Source organism: Grus americana, chromosome 1, assembly GCF_028858705.1.
Source record: "Grus americana isolate bGruAme1 chromosome 1, bGruAme1.mat, whole genome shotgun sequence".
Lineage (NCBI taxonomy): Eukaryota > Metazoa > Chordata > Aves > Gruiformes > Gruidae > Grus > Grus americana.
In genome coordinates this window covers 53,711,104-53,733,842 of record NC_072852.1, presented here as the reverse complement: position 1 = coordinate 53,733,842, position 22,739 = coordinate 53,711,104, and the positions used below count along the sequence as shown (strand labels likewise).

General features: G+C 39.5%; 2 protein-coding genes across 13 annotated transcripts in view; both read left to right on the top strand.

Annotated features, from left to right (window-relative positions):
* BLTP3B (bridge-like lipid transfer protein family member 3B) overlaps positions 1–5,003 on the top strand; it is a 59,071-nt gene extending 54,068 nt beyond the window's left edge. Inside the window, exons 21-22 of one of the 3 annotated variants that reach the window (XM_054812803.1) lie at positions 2,067–2,236; positions 2,957–5,003. In XM_054812803.1, coding sequence (XP_054668778.1) covers positions 2,067–2,236; positions 2,957–3,082 — 296 coding nt within the window. In that variant the 3' untranslated portion in view covers positions 3,083–5,003. Of the gene's footprint in view, positions 1–289; positions 2,047–2,066; positions 2,237–2,956 lie in introns of those variants that run through there. The other 2 variants (XM_054812801.1, XM_054812802.1) reach the window with 2 other exon arrangements.
* A 14,892-nt stretch (positions 5,004–19,895) lies between these two features.
* The window catches only part of ANKS1B (ankyrin repeat and sterile alpha motif domain containing 1B), a 447,444-nt gene continuing 444,600 nt past the window's right edge, over positions 19,896–22,739 (top strand). For all 10 annotated transcript variants that reach the window (XM_054812812.1, XM_054812811.1, XM_054812807.1 and 7 more), the window contains exon 1: positions 19,896–20,502. In XM_054812812.1, the coding sequence (XP_054668787.1) occupies positions 20,369–20,502 (134 nt within the window). In that variant the 5' untranslated portion in view covers positions 19,896–20,368. The remainder of the gene's footprint in view (positions 20,503–22,739) is intronic.

The window sequence follows — 22,739 nt, the reverse complement described above, 5'->3', positions numbered from 1 at the left end:
ATACTTGTAACAAGGCAATACATCTAGAGCTGGAACTTTACTGTTGTCTTTCACAGATATGTCAAAGAATCATAATCTAGATTGGAAGAAGCCTGTTGAAGTCATCTGGTCCTACTCCTTGCTCAAAGCAGGGGCAGATTACATAAAGTTGCTCAATGTCCTGTCCAGTCAAGTTTTGAGCATCGAAAAGGCGATACCACAATCTGCCCTAAATAATCTGTCCCAGTGTTTGACCACCTTTATGGTTAATTTTTTTGGTAGTGTCTAATTGGAATTTCCTTTGTTGCAGCTTGTGTCTATTGCCTCCTGTCCTGCCACCTTGAGACAAAGGCGCTTGAGCACTTGCCAAGCACCTCAGGGAAGTCTGGTCCATCTTCTCTTACACCCTTCCACTGGGCTGGCAAAGGCGTCATTAAGATCACCCCACAGCCTTCTCATCTTCAGATTTGACAAGTGTATCTCTTTGAGCCCTTCATTTGTACGTCAGGTGCTCCTTGCTACGATTATCTTGGTGGTCCTCTACTACCGGTATCTTTCTCACACTAGGGAATCCAAAATTGGATTCAATATTCCTGATATGGTCTCACTGGTATAGAGGAGTAATAACTTCCCTTCACCTTGCTAGCTATACCGTTGCTAGTACAGCCTGTATGTGCCTGGTCTTTGCTGTCAGAGCTCACTGCTGACTCGTGATAAATCTTCTTGCTGACCAAGGCCTACAGGTCATTTCCTGCAACGTTGCTTTCTGTCCTGTCAGTCCCCAGCCTGTAGTGGAGCAAGAGGTTATTCACTCCCAGCTGCAGGACTTCACATGGCTTCAGCTGAATGTCATGAGGCTCCTGTCAGCCCATTTCTCCAGCCTGTCCAGATTCCTCTGAAGAACAGCCTTGCCCCTCAGTGTGTCAGTCACTCACCCTTCAACTTGGTAGTCACAAAACTGCAGAGGGTGACCCACCCTTTCACCCAGGTCCTGAATATATTATTCCAGCAATGTGCAGTGCATTGTATGACTTGAGGAAGAGGAGGCTGCAGGGTGATCTTGGTGCCCCCGTCACCTGCCCAATGGGAAGGTATAGCAAAGATGGCCCAGACTTCTCACAGGTATTCTGCGGCATGATTTGCTTGTATTTTAATTTCTCCACATTTTCTAATACATTGTTCAAGTGTTTAAAGATGTTCAATGTATTTTGGTCATCTTTTTATACTAAACTTTGGAAGAAATAGTAATTTAGTGAGCAAATACATAGTTTTAAGGTTTCTTTCAGCTCCTATTTTTTCGCCTTTTTGCTGAAGTGCTTTGATCCCTATTCTTGCCATGGACTGCTCAGGTACAGTGACTTCAAAGGCATAGGTCAAATGCTATCTGCACGACAGTGATTTATGTATCCGCAGTGCTGCATTTGTGAGTCCTCACGTGTCTGTGTGTGTGGTAGGAGGATGAGGGGTAATGAACAGAAAACTCTGGTTTAAAAGGAAACGTTTAAAAAGAGAAAAAAAAAAAAGAATATTTTAGACTAGATTTTTAAGAACCGTGGCCCTCATTTCTTTCCTTGCTGTATAGCAGTATATTTTACTAGGTGTTACAGTGCACTTCAGTTATATGTGCTAGAAAGTTTCTTTAATGCCAAGTCATTTAAGTTATTTTCTAATTTAAAAACTTGATCCTGCAGGTTTATCTCACTGTGTTTTCAAATGTAAATGCAGTTTTCAGGGATGATTTGGATCTGGAGACAGTTTTGTCTGCTAGCAATATTAATAGCTGTCAAACTTCTAATTATTCAGAATGCATATTCTGTGGAGATGATACTGGTCAGTATAAAACTGTGATTATTTTCTTCAAGCTGGAAGCTACATATTTTTCCTCTCATGCCTCCTTTCCTTTCTCTCTTCCTCCAAAGGGGCATATGACTTCTAATTATTTTATTATTCTTAAATTTGATTTTGGGAGGTACTTAATATTACAAGTGTATTTATTTAGGTGGTTTTAATTTTGTGCTGATGAGAATCAAACTTAAAGGCAACAAAAAACCCCAAGCACTGCTCATGAGTATCTTTCTGTGATATAGACAATCAAAGAGTAAATGATATGTCAAAGAGGAAGAATTCAAGCAGTGCATTGCAGCAAGCAGCTGGACCTGTTGGACATAAAACGCGGGACCAAGCCACGCAGACGACTTGTGAAATTCCCAGACCTCCTAAATCAAGCAAGGATTCAGCTGACTTCCTTAAAAATGAGGTATTAGGAATTCCTTTTTATTCCCTCCCCTGCATTATGTTACAATCATTAATCATCATAATTGTTATATTATCTGGGGGTGGGCTTGGGGTTACTTCTGTTTAGAAATCCATTTGAGATGGGAAATGTGAATTATGGGTATTATACTATGGTTCAGCACTTTGGCATGCAAAATAAATTTAATACTACTTTCTAAATAGGGTAATAATACACTGCAGACTGATTCCTCTCCTTTTAATCAGGGGGAGTTTTATGAAGGAGCAAGTCCCTTCTCCCCATCTCCCTCATCCCTGTGCAACACAACTCCCAAAGACAAAGGACTAGACTGTTAATTCAGACCCTTACTGATCTATCAATCATACCTGGATTTTTAATTGATGATGACAGAACCTGTGTGTCAATTTGGCTGGGGTGTTAGGTTTTTTTTTTCCCCACTGGGTAAGAATCCATTCCTAGAGCTCAGAACCTGGTGTCATTTCCACTCCAGAATGGAAACGTTGTTGCTAAAGCCTTGAGTATCTTGCCTTTGAGCTAACTGCATCAACTCTCTCCCTGTTCGACGTCATTGACTGGGAATCAGTCACAATTGACCTGGCCCTGACAAACCTGCGCTTAGCAGTGAATGTGAGCATCTGGTATTGTAAAAGTTACTGTGATAGAAAAAAAGTTGTCAGTATGCAGGAATACTAACGATGCTCTCTTCTAACCCGATCGTTTCAGCTTATTGAAGAAAATGAATGTCTCAAACAGGAACTAGCCAAAGCCAAAATGGCTCTTGCTGAGGTTCAAATGGAAAAAGATGCCCTGCTTCATCGTATAAAGAAGATGAATGTTGATCATCAGTAGGACAGTGTTCTTTCTGTTGGTGCAAGGCATCATCAACAGAACTTCAGGTGATGATGGCATCTAAAATACCGTTTGTAAATCGCTGGAAGACATGGTTATTTTTTTTTGTCACAGACAAAGTTTTCTCATTACGAACAAAATGTTTGTGAAATAGTTACTATTCTGAAATTATCATTAAACATTGTAACTTTTTTCAGCCCATTTTAAACTGAAATGACTTTGGAAAAATCAGTTTTTACTGTACTTTATTAATTTACTGAAAAAAAAATCATATCATCTACTTTTAATATTATCTAAGGAGATGTTATTTTTAAAATGTTTTCTGAAAAGTGGATGGTTCAGCAATGAAAGAAGGTACCTAGGTGCGTAACAGAGTAAAATGTACCATGCCTCATTAACAAACTGTACCTCTCTTTAAGATTATGTTGTTTTGTTATTACCAGAAGGAGGTTACATTTGCACTATGATGATATGGGCTAGATCCTCTAGAATAGTATAGCTACTGAAAATTAAAATACCAGCCCTAAACTGGCCCTAAATTCAGTGTAATTTGCCCAGAGAGGATTTTAAGAATAATCCTCTGGTGCTATAGAGTTCCATATACCCTTTCCCTATGCACTCCTAAAATACCACAGTAAATGCTGGAGAATTTAGGTAAGAGGGAATACTACTGGGCTTTCCTTCTGCGTGAAGGTCAGCTGTATCTGTACAGCTGATGTAATTTAGACATTCACCCTTTTTTTCCCCCCTCTCTCTCTGATGAGGATGTAGCCCTGCAACAGGATGCAGCCCTTTGCAAAAGGTGAGCTTTGAGCCATTTTGCATGCGTGTCTGATTGCTGCACAACTCGTCAGACATGCCCAAGGATTTGGTCCAGTGTATTTAAATATGTCATGTCAATGCTTGTGAGGAGGGGGAGGAAATCCTACAGGGATTCATTAATTGTATATTGCTTTTTTTTGATAAAAAAGCTGTAGAGAATAATTTAATTACCCAGTGAAATTGTGAGATTACATGAAATGTAATTATACAGTTTAAATCATGGGTGATTTGTACAAATTGAAGAGTAATTTTCAGCTAAAACCTGGTACAGATGAATAAATAAAAAAGCACAACACTGTAAAATAGAGAATATAAGAGTGTGCTTCTAAACAATTTAGGAAACAACATATAAAACAATACATGCCTGTAAGAGATTTGTTTTTGCTAGAACTAAAAATGATGGAATAATTTAACTAGTGACCTTGAATCTGACAACTGAAAATCTTTTAATTGCTACCACAATTCTTTCTGCTCCATGGGATGTTTGAGGGAAGTTTTGTTTGTAGAGGTGCAGACACATCTCAAAGTGTTTAGTATCCTGTGGTCTGACTTTGCATATTCAGGCTGTCAAACTTGTTTTAATTAAAACGGTTTTCATTAAAACATTTTGGAGATCACAGAATTTACACTGCTGAAAATAGTTCTTGAAAGTGTGTAGTTTTTAATCAAGAACTCTGGAAGAACTGGTTCAGGCACTATTTTAAAGCCTGCCTTATGAAACCCTAGTTGAAACTCCCTTTAATGCCCATGGAAATTTTTATCTTATTATTTTGAATAAGATGAAAAAATACACACACAGCTGTTTCTAATAAAGAAACTAAATATTTGTATTTCAAAAGGTATTTTAGACAACACAGTATTAAATATGAGTAGTCCAGTTTCATAAAAATAACATGTCAGATTCAGGGGAGGAGCTCTCAAATGGTTTAATTCTGATTGGTACTATTAAAGTCAGTAATTCTTACTTGTTTTGTCCCTGCTAAGATCTAGTTAGAATTATTCTAAAGAAAGGAATGTATAGAGTGCTTAGTAGCATGTTGCTGGAATAATACATTGAGAATTGTCTAATTTTTAAAAAGAAATAAACAGCAATATCAAATGCCTGTCCTTATTACTGCACAAGCTAGTACCTGCTGCTTTTGGCAAAAAAACCCAAACACCAACCAAACCCAAAACAATAACCCAAACCAGCTCTTCTCAGTACAGATGTTGAAATTCAGGGTATCACTTGCACTTCATTGTAACTGAATACATTTCTACTTCATGGCAGTTTTGCAGTAAATGAGCATCATCTGTGGGCAGTTCAGAAGAGGTGGGTGTGCTTGGTTGGGGCTGTGACATTACAGAGTGTGATGGTACTGTGGCACTCTGAAATGAGTTTTGCTATTGAAAAAATTCAGAGGGAGAGTTAGTTTATAAACACATGAAAGTACAAAGTTAAACTAAACCTTAGGTTATACTAAAAATAGCAATTAAAGGCCTCAGATTAGATAAAAAGGCTTAATTGATTCTCAAGGCTCTGCTAGTGTTCGTAACCACCTTAAATCCTAGATGGGAAATGTGCACCATCAGTAGAGCCTTTTGAATGAATCACTGCTTTTATTCTGCAAAGAACTAAATGGGACAGAGTTTGGAGAACTTCAATGTATACAGAAAACTGACTCCAGAAGTCTTGCAGGCAAACTGTTACCAAGTTTTATTTTGCATTTTCTGTGGAAATTTAAACTGGTCTACAGATTAGCTTAACACTCATTCAGCTTGTTTAGCACTACTGCTTTAATGTCTAATAAAACTTTCAAGTTAGCTCACCTCGAAGAGGCTGTGCCCTTTCCCAGGCTAAGTCATTGAATCATTCTGGCGTGCACTCTTCCAGTTCTCACAGTAACTCTAATGTTGTTGGTAAGCACTGATTTTAAATCAAAATTATGTGGCCTTACAGAATTACTTGTAAGAGGCCTGTCAGAGCGGCAGCTTCGTAGACATCACGCCTATTCTCAGATGTCCTGGCTCCAGCTTCATGACAGTGGCTATTCCAGTCCCTGGATTAAACCCAGCAGGGCTGTTGGCACAGGGGATCACTGTACTGGCTGGGAGGGAACTGCGGGGGGTTTTTTCTGCCTAAGTCCATTATTTCCTGGTCCCATTAGCCATGTCTGTCTGTACAGTGTCTCCCCTAGGAATTGACTTGGAGTCTTAAACTGGGATCGCTAAAGGATAAAAGCTAGCTACAGAACGCTTCCTAAGTCTGACGTGATAATGGTTACCTTTATTCACAAAAAAGGTAAAGGGAATGTGATAATAAAGGTGAAGACTTTATCAAGCATCTACAATTCCAAGAGTACAAAATGTGCATATGTATTGCAGAAGCAAACCCCTTGCAGTGACCAGATTTCAGGTAAGTAACGATGGAGAAAGTGGTTTCTATGTCAAAAATGTGCTTGTATTGGTCTAGTTCTTAAAACATTCATCACCAAATGCTTGAAGTAGATTTTCAGCTTACTGCTGCTATCTGCAAATTTTAGAGAGTACTTCAGATTCAGCTGTTGATATAAATCCATGTCTTTTTATCTACTGTAGGAACAGAAAATGACCTTGCTAATACGTTAAGTAGCAATGAAGTTGTGGGTACCTGCTGTGAAATCCACTAATTCATCCCTCCCAGTAGGGAAATTAGGTTTTTGACAGCAGCCCAGCAATGCAACCTTATCTTTTTTTTTTTTCCTTCCAACCTGTGCCAATTCACTTTTGCTGACTGTCTTTTGAACAGCAGCCCCACTTCCTCTGCCTGAGTGGATACGTGTCATTACGAGCCTAGCAGCAGGCTTTGTAGTGCTGAAGCACATCTCTAATGCATTGAGGCAAATGCGTGGCTTTGAATGGTGCAGGCAGTCTGCACAAAGCTGTGCTCTGTTGTTGTGTACCTCCTGGTCTTGTATTACTTACGACATGGAATCTGAAAGCATGAGCAGCACAAAGATCATGTTAATCAGTATTAAGGCATGCAAAAAATGTATAGTGATGCTAGGAATAGTGATCTTGTGCTGGAGGAACAAAGCTCTGTTTCTCAATCTAATTAAGAAAAAGCATAAATCCTAAAGATTAATAGTGAATATAAGTTGCATACAGTTCTATGTATTTTTTAGCATTCTTATATAAAAACTTTAAAACCTCACATTTCTAAAATGATTTTCTCTTTGAAATTTGTTTTAGTGAATTATTTAAATTTGATGGTCTCCTCATTGCATGTAGAGGGCCAAACCTGCTGTCACTTACTGAAGTAATTATGGATTTATAGAAGTTTCAAGCAGCTTAAACTGCTTCATGAGTGTAAGCAAGGGTTAGACGTTATAACTTTGAATTGTCTGGTTACTAATTAAAATCTGCTTATTGGCTATTGTGTATTTTGTATATAAAAATCAGAACAATTTGAATTATGAGAGGTATTTTTGGAACACTTTAAAAAAGATTTTTGCTACTTCTAGCTTCTCTCATACTATGGAACATCTTGCAAGTCTGAGTTGCATTACTTCCTAGCTCAAGCAAGCTGCAGGAAGCAAATCTTCAAAAATCAGCTAAGCTCTTGATATCCTATGTTCTCTGCCAAAATAAGGGGAAACTTCTGCATCCCAGAGAGATTAATCTCTCATATTGCCAGCTACTTAAATGAGTAAATATTAACTTTGTTAAATTTTGGGTTTGTCTGTCATTGCCCAAGCCATAATACCCAGTTACATTGAAGTATCTATTACTATTTCTTCGCTATCTCCTGCCTTTTTTTTTTGTTGCCATCACTCATTTTAATATGAGCAGAAGTGGAGTATATGTCCTTTCCCCATGTAAGAAGCTGCCTCTAAACAATGTATTTGTGGAACAGATCTGGATGTTTTCACATAGTCTGCAAACCTCAGTGCACCATTACCATGGAAGGTGCAATTGTCATCAGTACTTCTAGGACAGTGTAATTACATTGTTCTAGTAACTGTTGAGGTTTTTGAGCACTGGAAAATACTTTTGCAATAAGGATTGTCATATTGAAGTCTATGGTGGTTAACGTTTCACTTATAAGAAAAGCAGTGCTTAGCCAGTTCTCAGAATCTGGAGTGTTTCGGTCGTTCCCCTTTTAAGCCTGAATAAAGGAGGGTGAGTGGGGCTCTCCTGGCATAGGCACCGCTAGATGGCACGCCAGCAAGTCACTTGTGGCTTCATTTCCTCACGGGCACCACTATGTCTTGTTCCTTCGCTCATGAAGAGTCTCATTAAACTAGAGTCAGGATACAATTTGGAGTTTTTATAAACTTCTGATGATTAATTTCATAAGATGATTTTAAATCAGGCTTTTTTCACTTTTAATTTAGATAGCTTATCTTTGTTTCTACAGCCTTCTTTATGGCATATTAATTTTTTCCTCTAAATAAATCATATGAACTGCTTGAACATTGCTAGACTTTCTTCCCCCTTCTAGGTTTAAATAAGTTCTAAAAATATTTTCTGTACATATTGTCCCTTTTATAGTAAAATGTTTATCATATTTGTTGTGCTTCATCATTATCTGTAAAAATGAAAAGTTTAGGAAGTTTTTCTGGTTTTCCATCATTGCATAGATGAACAACTCCACCTTGATATCATCAATTTATGTGTTCAATTTCCTTGCTAACTAGAAAAAACTCTGATTTTATTCTACTCATTTTTAATAAAAGGAGCATATATAGAGGTTTCCTATGTTTCTTTGGGAATAACCAAATGTAATCCTTTACAAATGCTTACCTTAACCACCTTCACCACACAGTCATCTAACAAGATACTTTATATAAACACTATAGTGTGTGGTGAGTGATCTCGAGTCATTTCTTTTAATATCCTGTTTGTTATTCAAAAACTTACAGGCAGAGTGACTAAGCAGAGAGAAAAGCAATCTACATAAAATTTACTGTAGGAACGGGGTCACTTTATTTTTGTCAAATAGTTAAGGAAAATAGCATAGAAAGCAGATGTCTTTTCATTCCTCTGGAATCTTAATGTGGTTTGTTCTTTCCACTTAATTGTTTACATTTTATTTCTACTAAGAGACTGTAACTCAGGATAGGTACGATGGAGACGTTTTTTTTAAGGTGTCATCCTGCAATGCCACATATTAGAACATATTGCAGAATTTGACAATATACTGGACACCAATGCAATCACAGCCACTTACCTGAACTGAATTTGGTGTAGAAAGGAGGCTTCTCTGGTCAAACTTAGCAGGAAGAGTCCTGAAAAATCATTTGCATCTAAAACATAAGATTCAATACTTCTGCAATATTCACCCAAAAAATCTATTTACAGACTTCTGGAGTACTTAAAACCATTTATACAACAGTTTTACTTAAAAATTATAAAAAATTTATCATCTCCAGCGTTTCATTTCCTATCCAGGAGTTATATAAGAAATATGGTAAGGTGCAAACAGTCATTGAAAGATTCTTGAAAGCAGTTTCAGAGCTATTTGCTTTAACTGGATCATAAATCCTTCCAAATCACTAACAGCTGGCAACGTATAACTCTCATGGAAAACTGCAGGTTAAGTTTCCAACTCATACTCATCTGAAGATACATCTGAGAGTAGTCATGACCTGAATGGTGAGGTTCTTAATTGCAAAGGAAGGTTTATCAGAAGCATTTTCAGCTTATGCAACAGGAAAGTATTCCTTCAAAGTCATAACGTTAAGAAGATTTAAAAAGACTCCTTGAAAAGGGACTTGACAAAATATTTCAACAGGCAAAGGCAACGTGGAGTTAATCTCTTTTGCCTTTCCATTATGCAAAATCTGTCCCTTATTTAGCTTCTGTAAGTCACTGCTGTCAGCAAGGAGGAAAAAGGGAAAGTATTTGAAATAAGTGCAGGGAAAACAATACACTAGAACAAATTCTGGGTACCTTATTCACGAAAACTTGTTCCTATCTGGCTGAATAGCTGTCATCCTTCTTGTCATTGTGTCTGCCTTTAAATCTACAGCTGCTGGAGTCAAAAGCAAGATTTTTACCTAGCAGTAATTAGTGATTTATAGGCAGTAACAGATATTTTTTTTTCTTCCCCATCTGGTGTTAGAAACTTGTACGTGGAGGAACACCATACTCTATGTGGTATCCGGCTACTAACTGACAAACACTGCAGTTGGAGTATCACTGCCATAATCTCCCACTTTGGTGATGTCCCTGCACTTTAAGGACACCTGGAAACTACTTATGCCAATCAGAAGAACCTACATAAAGTGAGATTTATGAATAACAGGAGACTTGGTTATATCAGATACTGTGAGATCTCACCTATAGTAGCATTCCTGAGATCCATTGGAAATGGGCCTGCCAGAAGAATCTGAGACTGAAGTCCCAGAGGTGAAGTTACTGGCTGAAGTTAACTGAAGATGCACATCCTTAAAAAAGCATGAGGCAGAGCTGTAACTCAAAACATCCTAAGCACGATGTACATTTTCACTACAGACATCCTAACAGGGTAATCTTCCCTGTGAGAAATAGGGAGTGATATTAAAGAAGAGAAGGAAGTAGAAAAGAGAGACAAAGAGAATTTGTTATGAAAGGAAGTTTAAAAATTGTGGCAAGAGAGAAATGCACAATAAATGAAGACATGCTGAATACTAAATCAGGTGGTATGAGTGTTTAGATACTATGAAGACGTGTATACACAACATATGGGGTACATTACAAAATGTACCAAAAGATTCAAAATAACTGGAAAAGATGATCTGATGTAAAAACAATCTTACCTGAAACAAAAGAAATTGACTTGGCTTCTACAGCAAATCTGAATTGTTGTTTCCTTTCTAAAATGGCAGTGGTGGGGAAACAAACCAGATCATAAAAAGGTATTAGGCTAATGCAGGGTAGTGTCTTCACTGGGATATCACTCAGAGAAGCAAGAGTTTTTGATGAAATGCTAACATCAAAATAAAATCAGGCAGTTCCATATTTTGCTGTTTCAATTTTAAAAATGTTTTGTGGTATCTTCACCCTAAAAAGCAATGATATGATAAAACAGTAGCATCACAGAACCTCACTAATTTGCCATTACAAAATCTATTTTCAAGAAACTACAGTGCTTGGCAGGTTCAGAGGTGTGAAAGAAGAAACAAATGTAAGAAAAAAATCATCACAGCAGTTATCATCAGATTTATGTGACTTAAGAATTTTCCTACTTGAATTATTCATCCTGCTTTAGTTATTCACCCTGCTTTAATAGTTTCATACACTCTTCTTACACTGCATTTCTTTATTGGAGGGGGATCTTTTTAGCTCCAATTTGTGGTATACTTATTTGATTAAAGATTACTTTGCATTAATTATTGCATATTTTTCTAGGATGATGCCAGCCTATTTGCATATCCGTAGCAGAGTATGTCTCTGCACTCTCTATCCCTTTAATAGAATATGGAAATAGAACATCTATCACAAATAGCCGTACCAGTCTTCCTCCTGTGGAAAAGAATCCAGAGATTAATTCCTAAATGTGTTTTGCTGAATCAGCTCCAGTAAGAAAGGCGTTATGGATATGCTGGTATTCCTGTAATCCTCTCTGCTACCTTTGCTACTGATGCTCTGGTGTAGGTCAATACGTGATTGTGTTCTTTAAGCATTTACCTTACATTTAATATTTGTTGTGTATGTTTCTGCCTCTGAGCTCTTAGCTTTGACTTAGCTACTGAATTGAAATTAGTAGGGCTTTTTGCCTGGGGTTGATAGTCACCTTCGGTTCAGATATATAATGAGTGTAAATCAAATGAATTGGCTGGTTTAGCCATAGACTTTACCAATTATTATTTTTGACCAAAATTTATTGTATTGTCTGAAGGCTGAAAATGAGAGAGTTGTCACATTAGCAAACAAATTACTCATGCTAATATTTTCCTCTGTAATCCAGTTACACAAGAGATAAATGAGATTTAGAAATTCACTGCATAACCACGTCCTCTCATGCAAAAAGCAATAACTTTCTTCCCTAGGCAGTACAGGACTAGCTTTCAAATTTTAATAAACACTCTAGAATGTTTTTTGTGGGGCTTGGAGAAGTAATTAAGAATGAAGAACCTTTTTACTGTTGGGCTAACTGAATAAAATATGTCAGGGGCCCTAATCTTGTGCTGGGAGCAAAGTATTGGCTTCACAAAATCACTACCTCTAACAAATTTGGTATTAATTGTTCTTCTTGGCAGACAGCAGAAGTACCCTTAACATCAGAATCACTGTGTGGTTGTACATGTCCTGTACAAAAGCATAGTAAGCAATACTCTGTGTATTTAAATTTACGTATGAAGACTACATTAAACTACACTCTTCTACAAGGCAGTATCCTGAGTCAAGATAGATTAGCAAGATGATAAGCAAAGCTTACATACCTATTGCTTATGCTGTGTTACTCCTGGTGTGCACGCACAGGTAACAGTCTCCATGCTAAAAGGCGATTTATCAGAGCAAGAGCACAGGCAACCAAGCATAATACAAAGCAACGCCAAGCCCATTCTAAATTAAAACGTTTGAACAAAAAAATACATTATTGTGTTTTAAGCCTGTCCCCTGACAATTTCATTGTGTTTCCCTAGTTCTTGTTTAGGAAAAAAGAACGGATAATGGTTTTATGTTTACCTTTTCCATACCACTTATGATTTTATATGCTTCTATTATATCTCCCTATGGTTATCGTTATTTTAAAGCTCAAGTGGCCTAGTCTATTTAGGCTATACGAAGGCTGTAGTACATATCTGATTATACCTCTTTTTTACTGTATCTTGCTTAGTTCTGATGTAATCTTTTTGAGACAGGACAAACACAATGGTTTTATACGTTGACGTAAAGATGCTAATTTCCTTTCCTAATAAGTCCCAATGATTTTATTTTTCATTTTGATTAGCATACAGCATTAAATGGACATTTTCATAGAAATATTCCCAATAGCTTGAGATTACAGAGATGTGACAGGAGTTTTGGAATTGTAAAAGGGGAATTCAAAATCTCCCTACTATGTTGCAACAGAGAAATTCTTACTTTCTTTTGTCAATGTTGAATTCCACCTCCTATTTTACTATCTACTAGAACCATGCCATAATGTACTCTTTAATACTCGGTTTTAGTTCAAGCTATTCTGAGACCTGTCATTTCGTTAGCCAATTTTGTAACTTCATACTCTCTTAAGAGACTCTTTATGTGTTTGCTGGAGAGTGCAGGTCCTATGAGACCTCTACACAGCTGTCCAGACCATCTCTCACCATTGTAAAAACTGGTCATTCTTTCATTTTACTTTCCCTCCTTTAACCACTTGTCCATTCACAAAAGAATCGTCCCTCTTACTCGATAACAGTTTAGTTTTTTAAAAGTATTCAGTAAGGAAGCTGGTTGAAAGCTAAATACAATCTATTGATTGAATTGCCATTTTCCATATGCTCTTTGACTCCTTCAAAGAACTCTAATAGATACACGAGACATGACTTGCTTCTCCAAAAGCTGTACTGAATCTTCACTACTGTACTTAGGCAGACATCTACCAATTTGCCAGCATGGAAATCAGACTCAGTAGTTCTCCAAATTTCTCTTCAAGCCCCTCAAAAGTTGTTAGCATCACATTTGCTACCTTCTACTTGTCTAGCACCAAGGCCAATTGAAATAGCAGCTTGCACCTCACCATTTTAATTTCATGAGTGTTCGATTTGAGGTTCCCTCAGACTCTTTGGGAATTTATTCTGGTGCAGGCAAGTTGTTCTATTTACTGATTTGTTTCAAAAAAACTTTTCTTATGGGACTGTAACTGGAATTAAACCCTTGGACCTGATCTGTAAAGAAAGGTGCTGGTAGTTGAAATGACAACCACTGGTTCACCACAAATAGTTATGTTCACTCGAAAAGAACGGGCCAGACCCAAGAATCTAGTGCAAAGTTAGCTAGCTGCACCATTTGTGTTAAGAATAACTATCAAAATTAGAAATTGCAAAGATTGGTAAATTACAGCTAGTAAGAGAATCAGTGAAAGATTGTTCTTGACTGTATATTTGACAGCACTATATCCATTTGATTTTTGAGGGGAAAAAAATCAGTGCTGTGTCCATTTGGTTCCATGTTAATTCCCGCTGCAACATTCATCATAAATTTCTCTTTGCCATGTATTTCTCCTTTCAGATGTCTTCCTATTATTCCTAGTTGTATCAACCTCTTACCACCCAGCTCTCAATCCGAGATTTATACCTTTTAAATACATGTAGAGAGTTCTGAGCCTTCCCAGATCATTACCTAAATATATTCTATTTTCTTCTGTGTGCATGATTTATTTCCAGTAGCCAATCTCTCTTTTGGACCCAATGAGGTCTGAAGCTATGTGTTGCGGAGCAGCACAGTTGGAATTTCAAATACATTCTGCCTTTTCAGTCATCATAATGTGTAGCCACAAGCATAAGCATACCTGAAGGATGTATGATGCACAAGTGTTTGCTCAACCATTTCTGTTAATCCTGAGGAGTGATTTACCACTATATATTCCTCTATAATAGTTGCTATTAGTAGAGACACAGAGAGAAATGGAAACCATTGGCAGAATACCTCTAGTTATGCCATTTTCTTAGAGTGCACCAGTTCCTCTGTGGTGGCATTCCTGTATGCTTGCTGTTCAAGAGCCAAGGATAACATTGCGCACTTTTAACAGCTGTCTGTACTTTCAGTCCCTCATCACTAGCATGTTTCAGCTGAGATTTCTCCATGATCCTTCTTTCAGGCAGTCAAAATCTGATGTGTAGGCAATGATGTTGTACATATCTTAAAGGGAAGACAAGAAGGGGAAAACAGTTTAAAGTCCAAAAGAGGTTGCAACGTATCAAAGGTAGAAACAAGTTATTTTTATTGCAACAAGCTGTGCATTGAGCAGTACAGGCAAAGCTTTAATACTGTGCTGTATCTGTCACCACACACTGGATTGGGCCATCTAATCAGCATGCTGCTCTTACCTACTTGTATTCACATTTCATTCTGCATTTCTCTCTAATGCATGAAAAATAGTCTCAGGCATATTTTGATAGCAAACTGATGTAAACCTACAACAGAGCAGAAGGGTTGGATGAATAATTACACTGCTAATCCCACCTGCTGTCACACAAGAAATAGATGTAAAGAAATGTATAGATATACCAGTTAATCTTAGCATCTGCCATCAGACCAAAATTGCAATTGCACTGGAAATGGCACGGCAGACAGATTTGACTTACTGTCAGTCCTATCCCATCACCGTTTTCTGGAGGCCCAGCTCTCCAGTGCAGAGACAACCTGCAGCCTGAATGTACTTGTGACTTTTGAGCAGTGGGACATTACAGCCCTCTGAGGAACGCAGCACGCTTCCCATGGTATGTTCAGATGAGCCTGTAGGTCAGTGTCTGGGTGACAGAACAGTAGTTTAATTTCTTGTTCTTCTTCAGTGTGTTTGGAGTTCTATGGGAATGAGGTAGTGGGGTCAGTCAGTGCAAGTGCTGAGACAGCATCTTGTTCCTGTGCAACATCACTAAGGGCCCATTTCCTTGCGTGGTTTTTTCCATTACAAATTTACACCATGACAACATGCCTCAAAGCAAGCATTTACAGAAAACACGATCTAGTCAGAATTGTATAGTCAGAGATAGGATTGTTGTGGATGTCATCAAAAATAGCTTTTTCCTTACATGTTACTTCAGCTTCCACTTAATCTGATGACTCCAAGTATTCATGCGCTCTTTTGAAACCACAGCACTCTTGGTGTTTTTGTATTCCTCATGAGTTAGGTTTAGCACTTTCAGCTTCTATCATTTTCTTTCACAGTGGAGGAGGATGTAAGTCCTTCTGTATATTTCAGTGGTGAGAGCTAAACTAGGCAGCATGTCGGTATTGTGGTGTGTCCCAGTTACCTAAACTGAGGACCTGTCCACTGTGCCCATCTACCTTCTGAGCCTATTACTGAGGAAGGCCTTCAGAGGAAGGCTGATGCCCATCTTGATTTCACTTGGATGGGGAACCAGGACAATGATGGGCATTCATGCCTGGCCTAAAGAGCTCAGATGTGCTCCTGAGACCGCCACTTTGGACTCAGCCTCCGAGCCTGATGTTTCAGTATCTCCTAGATGAGCAGTGCATACACAAAACTAGTCATGATCGGTCGAAGTTCACTATGTCTTTATTACACTACATATATACCGTGAAGAGCAAAAGACAGTATGAAGCCTGAAAGACTCTTGCCACCTAGGTGCATGAGAAATAGCACTTTCTCTTGGGTGCTTTGCAACCTTTGTCCCTGACTTACCATGGGTGTACAAAAATGAGACTAATAATTAGGCCTATTTAATGCTAATTTATTTTCTACTGCCAAACTGATCTGGTGGTTTATTCCCACATTTTGAGCTCTCTTTCAAACTGTCCATCAGAATTTGTAATAGGGATCTTAGACCTTCTTTATATCTTTACATGAAAGAATTTATAATAGACAGTCCTGAAATATGATGTTAATTATGTTTGCTATTCTACACAACTGTTTTTAGTATCAGATTTGGGGTTTTTTTTTTAATACTTGCAACTCACTTTTCCATGCTCTTGCTTGAAAATAGAGAGGGGGAAGTCACAGAATGTTAGCAAGCACTCATTTAATTTGCCTTTAACTATGGCAGGCTGCAAGAGGAGGAAATCAAGAAGTTGTCACCCTGAAATGAGAACAAAGCCAAGTGATAGTTGCATTGTAAAAACATTAAGGAAAGTCAATCCCAGTCCTTTCAAATGACAAACCAGTTAAAGAATTTCTAGGTAGGCTAACTGCTTTCTCTGGTATTTTAGAATGGAAGAAAACAGAGGGTAAGGCATATGTTGTGTTAAGAGAAATTTTGAGATTGAAGGTGTGATGCCACTTAGACACTGACAGCTGTAGTGGTCATAACTTAAAATGTCTTCACAAACACTAAAATCATAGAATCAAAATTCTGCTGTGGTATGGAACAGCACTGCTCAAAAAGCAAACCATGTTTTGAAAGATATCTTGACTGTTTCACAAATTATTTTCTCATCTGTAACTGCTGCAAATTATAAGGCTATGTTTCTACTTTCTATGTCTAGTTAACATATTTATCGTACATATAATTTTTAACACTCCACAGTGTTGTCCTAGTATTACCAGGAACAAAGAACATAAGACATTTAAAACCACAAAGGAGTCCATGTGATCTAACAGGTTTGACCATTTACATTCAACTCAGTCTCAGTACATTTTTTTTTCCTTACTACAGTCCATTATTGATTTCATCTCTGGAAACAGACCAACCCATGTTCTGAATTCTTCACTTCAGTAGCCCTTAGAATTTATCCATGTTTAACACTTCCATGAAATTATGCTGCTTTTTTTTTTTTACTTTTCAAATTGATAGAATAACCGTTTTCTACTCTATTTGCTAATGAAACTAAATCCTCTGTTTGGCCTTCGCAGTTTTGTTGGGCACTAGGCTGATGGGTTTACTGGGGTATGTTTTAAGCCTCGCTACATTCATTAAAAAATCTTCCTGAATTTGCTGGCTACTGCATGCATCTGCTCCATTGATATTTCTATCCCAATTCTCCATATTGTTCTTCAACAGCTTTCTGGATGATCTTTTCAATTAGAGCACAGTCTTGAGATTTTATTTTCCCAAGAAGAATTATGTAACGTTTATACTGACTCATATTTGCCATCTGCTGATCCAACTACATAAACAATCCACAATTTTAAAAACCTGAGTTTTCCTTAGTATCTGCTTCTAATTTAATTTTTCACAAACGGGCAGGTTTATGCACATACTCCTGCCTTACGATGAGCTCTTCACAGAATATTGGCACCTCTTCAGAGGCTCTCGGCAAATGTGAAGAAACCTATCCATGCAGAGCATGCAGAGGATACATGTGAGAAGGTATTTATCAGGCAATGCATGTGATTGCATACAAAATTAAATGCAAGGCAGAAATAAAGGGAAATTATGGCTACCTTAACAGAGGACATCAAGACACTTCAGAATGCAGGAGTATTCTTAGTTTATGGCTAACTTCTCTGGAACTAGTTAATGCTCAAGTGGCTGGTAACAAGATGATACATAAGTTTTTACTCCAGCTTTAAATTACTGTTTTCCACTGTGACTAAGGGCTTAAACTGTAAATCCTAATTCATGTGATTATACATTTATTTATTTAAACTATAATGAAACACTTGGGATCACAGAATCAGACCTTAAAATTGCTATTTGTATCAGACTCCTTCAATCAGAAAGGCCATAGTTACAGAGTCTCTCCACCTAATAATTTTATGCCAGTGCTCAATCCGTTTCCTGTTGACAACATTGGAGAAGACATCATTTTGCATCCTGAAAATGCCAAACTATGTAAATTACATTTTCTAGCTAAAAAAATACTGGTTTGTTGCTGTGGACAACTACATTGGAACAATAGGTCTCCACTATGATAATTTTTTTCCTTTGTAAGAGGAAAATATGACCCAAGAAAGAAATTTCTATTGATTTTTAAGAGACTAAAATTGTTTAATTAGCTAATAAGAATATGAAAACACCTGTAAAACTGTTACTGACAGGGACTAAACCCAATCATTTGTGAAATCAACAAGGATCTTTCCCTTCATCTGAACGTACCATAGGTCTGGAGTAATTAACATTCTCTTTGAAAAATAACATTAAAATGCTGCCTACCACAACATTATTTTTCCATTGCTGTGCTTTACATCTTGTTAGTACAGTTCATGGGAGAATGCCACTGATCCCATCCGGAGAATGGTAAGGGGTCTTAACTTATTTGCCTGTTGTACCTGTGGTTCCACCTGCACAAATTACTAAACTGGAACAGGAACATGGGGCTGTAATTTGGCTTTACACATAAGCACAGTATCAAATGGTGCATTAAACAAGGATGTGCCTCTGAGTTGGTCAGCACTCATTATTTTTAATATAGCTTGTAAGAATCCAAAAGCCATAAAGAATGATTAATTGTGGTGCCCAGAAAAGTCATACAGTTGAAAAAGGTTACACGTTTGAAACCCATAACAGAACAAGGAGTACCAGAACACGGGATAACTGGATCTGACACCAAATACATTCAGTTATACCTCTCATCCTTTGAAACATTAAAAAGCCACGATCCTGGCGTGTGATGGGTGTGAGCAGTCCCATCTGCCAGATTCGCCGAGCCAGCAACTCAGTTTTGCTCCTGCCCTCAGCGGGGCTCGGATTTTCTTTTTTGCCTACCCGGGTTTGCTCAACGAAGCAGGCTCGTATCAGTGCTGGATTGTCCTGCCATGTCCCCGGGTGGAGTTAAATCCCTGGTCGGGGGGAATCTCTTCACACACACGCATAACGCCACGGTCCCCTCAGCCCCACCCCACCCGCACCTGCTGCTGATTCGCCTCAGGGCGGCTGTGCCTCAGCACCCACCTCGGACCTGCCCGCGCCCCTCAGGAACCCGCCCTCCGCTGCCGGAGCTCGCCTCCCTCCGCGGGGCAGCGCAGCCTCGCCCCTTGCCGCACCCAAGGGCGCGCGCGGCCTCCTCAGCGACGGGAGGACCCCCCGCCCCTCGCCCTCCGCCGCCCTCTCCCCGGCACCCAGGTCCCTCCCTTCCCCTTCCGCAGCGCGAGGAGGCGCCACCTCCCCGGAGCTGCCCGCAGCACCTGCGGCGGCCGACGCCGTTGGCACGGCCGCCCCGCAGAGCGCTCCAGCCGCCGCCGGGGGCGAGGGCTACGCTCCCGGCGGGGCGGGCGGCGCTCCCCGCGCGCGCGCGCCCCTAATCCGCAGCAACGGTCCACGCGCGGCACCGCAGTGGGGCGCGAGGCGCTGCCGTTGGCGAAGGGCGGGCGGGGCGGGGCCGCGCGGGCTGGGGAGGGCGGAGGCACGGAGCCCTCCGCGGCGGCGGGAGCGGCGGCGGCGGCGAAGGGCTGGGGCGGGCGGAGGGGGTACCCGGCCCGGGCAGCCACTGAGAGCGCGGCAGCCGCGTCTCCCCAGCAACGGGCCTGGCAAGTCAGGGCTGCGCCTCCGCCCTCCGTCCCTCCCTTCTTCCGTCCGTCTGTGAGGGTCCTTATACCCCTACAGCCCGCCCGGCCACGGGCACGGAGGCTGAGGCTGCCTGCTCCCCCCCGCCCCGTCCTCCTGGCCGGGGTTCGGGGTGTATGCATGGGAGCGTGGGGGGGGGGGGGTTCTTTACTGGCCTCGTCCTCCCCCCCCTCCTTCTCTTCCACACTCCACCCAGAAATGATCCAGTGAAACTAGGAGGAGGTGATTCTCCTCCTCCCTCCTGCTGCTGCTCCTGCTGGTCTGGAAGGGACTGCAGGAATCTCTGCTCTGCTCTGAGGCAGGGTCTGTGGAGGGGAGATCGTTCTGTGGAGAGAGGGGGCCGCTGTGGCCCGGGGTGTAGCTCTCCTAGTGCGCGGCGGGGTGCGTGGGGGCTGCTTGGTTCCTGACCATGGGGAAGGACCAGGAACTGCTGGAAGCTGCTCGCACTGGGAATGTGGCTCTGGTGGAGAAACTCCTCTCTGGGAGGAAAGGAGGGATCCTGGGCAGTGGATCTGGAGCTATTCCCTTATCCAGCCTACTGAGGTAGGGACATCGTTCCCCATCAGATGCTGGGGATATTAACCTCTGCTTCACTATCATCATCATCGCCCCCCTCATCTTCATTTCCATTCCTGCATCCTTCATAGTAACAATAAATCGTTCACTCTCTAGCCAAGTACAAGTGTGCCTGTGTTTAAAGTCACAGGCAGTCATTTTATTAATATAGTGATACTGAATTTCTTGCCTTTGATGCACCTGTAAGGTACTTGTTCATTCTGCTACTAGCTGTGGTGCAGAACTTACATTTTTATTGCTGGGCTAATATGCACTATATACTAATTACCCTTCCTTTGATATTTCATCTTCAAATTGCTACTTTTAATCACAGAGGGAAGTGCTAATAACAGACAAGGCATTGCATTGTGGAATTCTGTGTAAAAAGCCATAGCTTCACCCCATACCCTTATCTGTAGTTGTTACCCTCACTTGCAGAAGAAATTAGGCATGCTGTAGTAATGAGCCTACAAAACAAAGGGAATCTTTTTTATGAGAGATCATGGAGGCAGAGGAGGTGTAAAACTTACGGAGCAGGTTAGGTAAGAGCAGCATTACTTTCAAGGTGCCTGGATTTAGTGGAGTGAAACTGGGTTACTGGCCATGTTGGGTGAAAGGACTTAACTTTAGTCATTAGTCATATCTCAGGCAATCTACAGCATGGCTTTGATGTTAAGTTTCATCATGCTCTTAACTAGGAGCATTATCACAAGCATTTATGACATTTGACAGTATTCAAACAAGAGGTCTGCAGCGCACCGTCCAGTGCTAGTGTTCAATAATACACTAGGCATAGCAAGAAGACAAAATGAACTGAAACAGTTGACCTAGAACTTGAATAAATTGGGGGTTTGGTTTGGTTGGGGTTTTTTTGTTTGTTTCTGGAGAGAAAGAAAAGGCCTAGAGAAATGGAAATTGCTTAAATGAAAGTGTTTGTGATTCTATTGCCAGTACCTCCTTGTCAATATATTTATATTATTTCAGTGTTCCCTATCAGGAAATGTAGTGTAACTGTCCCAATTATACCTGTTTAAACTCTATTATAAACTCTTGCTATTTTAAATCTGGTTTTAGTGCTGTAAACAACAGTTCAGATATTCATAGTTTACCAAAGTTCTGTGGTGCCTGAGTTCAATTAGTTATTGCACCATTGTTTAATTACTAGCCCATTGACCAAAATCAAAACACACCATGCAATTGCCTTTTGTACTATACTTGAATAGACTGCTTAGCCAAGAGTATGCCAGATAATTGGTTGAATTTAAAATATGAGCCTTTAAAATGTGATACCCATTTTTTGTAAGTACAGAAGTAAGTTCACTTCAGTACAATGACTAGCCATTTATAATCCAGTTCTACTGCATGATTTGTGTAGTGACTTTCTCCAGGGCTAGTGCCTGTGCTGTATTCTTGCACTGTTACTTTCATGTTGTATATTAGTAAGTTCTGTATATCCAGAGGGAGTGTATTTGCTTGTGTTTTTCTTTTTTATTAAACAGCAGTGTTTTACTTTATATATACAGAACACATTAACCATGTGTTTTGTATATACAGATGGGTCATGACAGTCATTGTTTGTTACTCAGAATTTAAGTATTTTAGGTTGTAAACTCAACTGTAGTTTTTTTTTTTTTCTTTCTGGAAGTGCACTTAGCTTAAAGAGAAGTAAGGCAAAGTAAAACATGTACTGTTTTATTTATGATATTTCTTACTAATGTTGTAAAGAATGTTTATGGCTTCTGTAAATGTAACTTCAAAAATTAAAAGTAAAAAATTTAGCATACAGCTGCTAAAATAGTTCTAATTTTAAAGAAGTTATTGGAATACATTTAAAAAGAAGTCAGTAATGGATTGATGCACAATCTAACGCACTATTGAACATAATGCTTTTTAGAGAGAATCTTAATAATTTCATTGACTTCACCGGGAATGCTCAAAGTAAAAGCTCCTATGAAAGTGTTTTCAAGAAAGAATTATATGGGCTAGGTATTTTAACATACCTTTTTTTTGGAGATGTTGCATGATCTAAGTGATGCCAGTAATTATGGATTAAGTCCAGAATGACATGCAAGATTAAGGTTGGATCTATCTTGGTACAGAACACATGGAGAAAAAAGAAGGTACTGAAAGGGAGTCATACTAACATCTTGATCCTGTTTAGGAAATCAGTGCTTACTGAAAATAGCAAAGTTGCAGAAGAGCCATAATTGTACAGTATAAAAGTT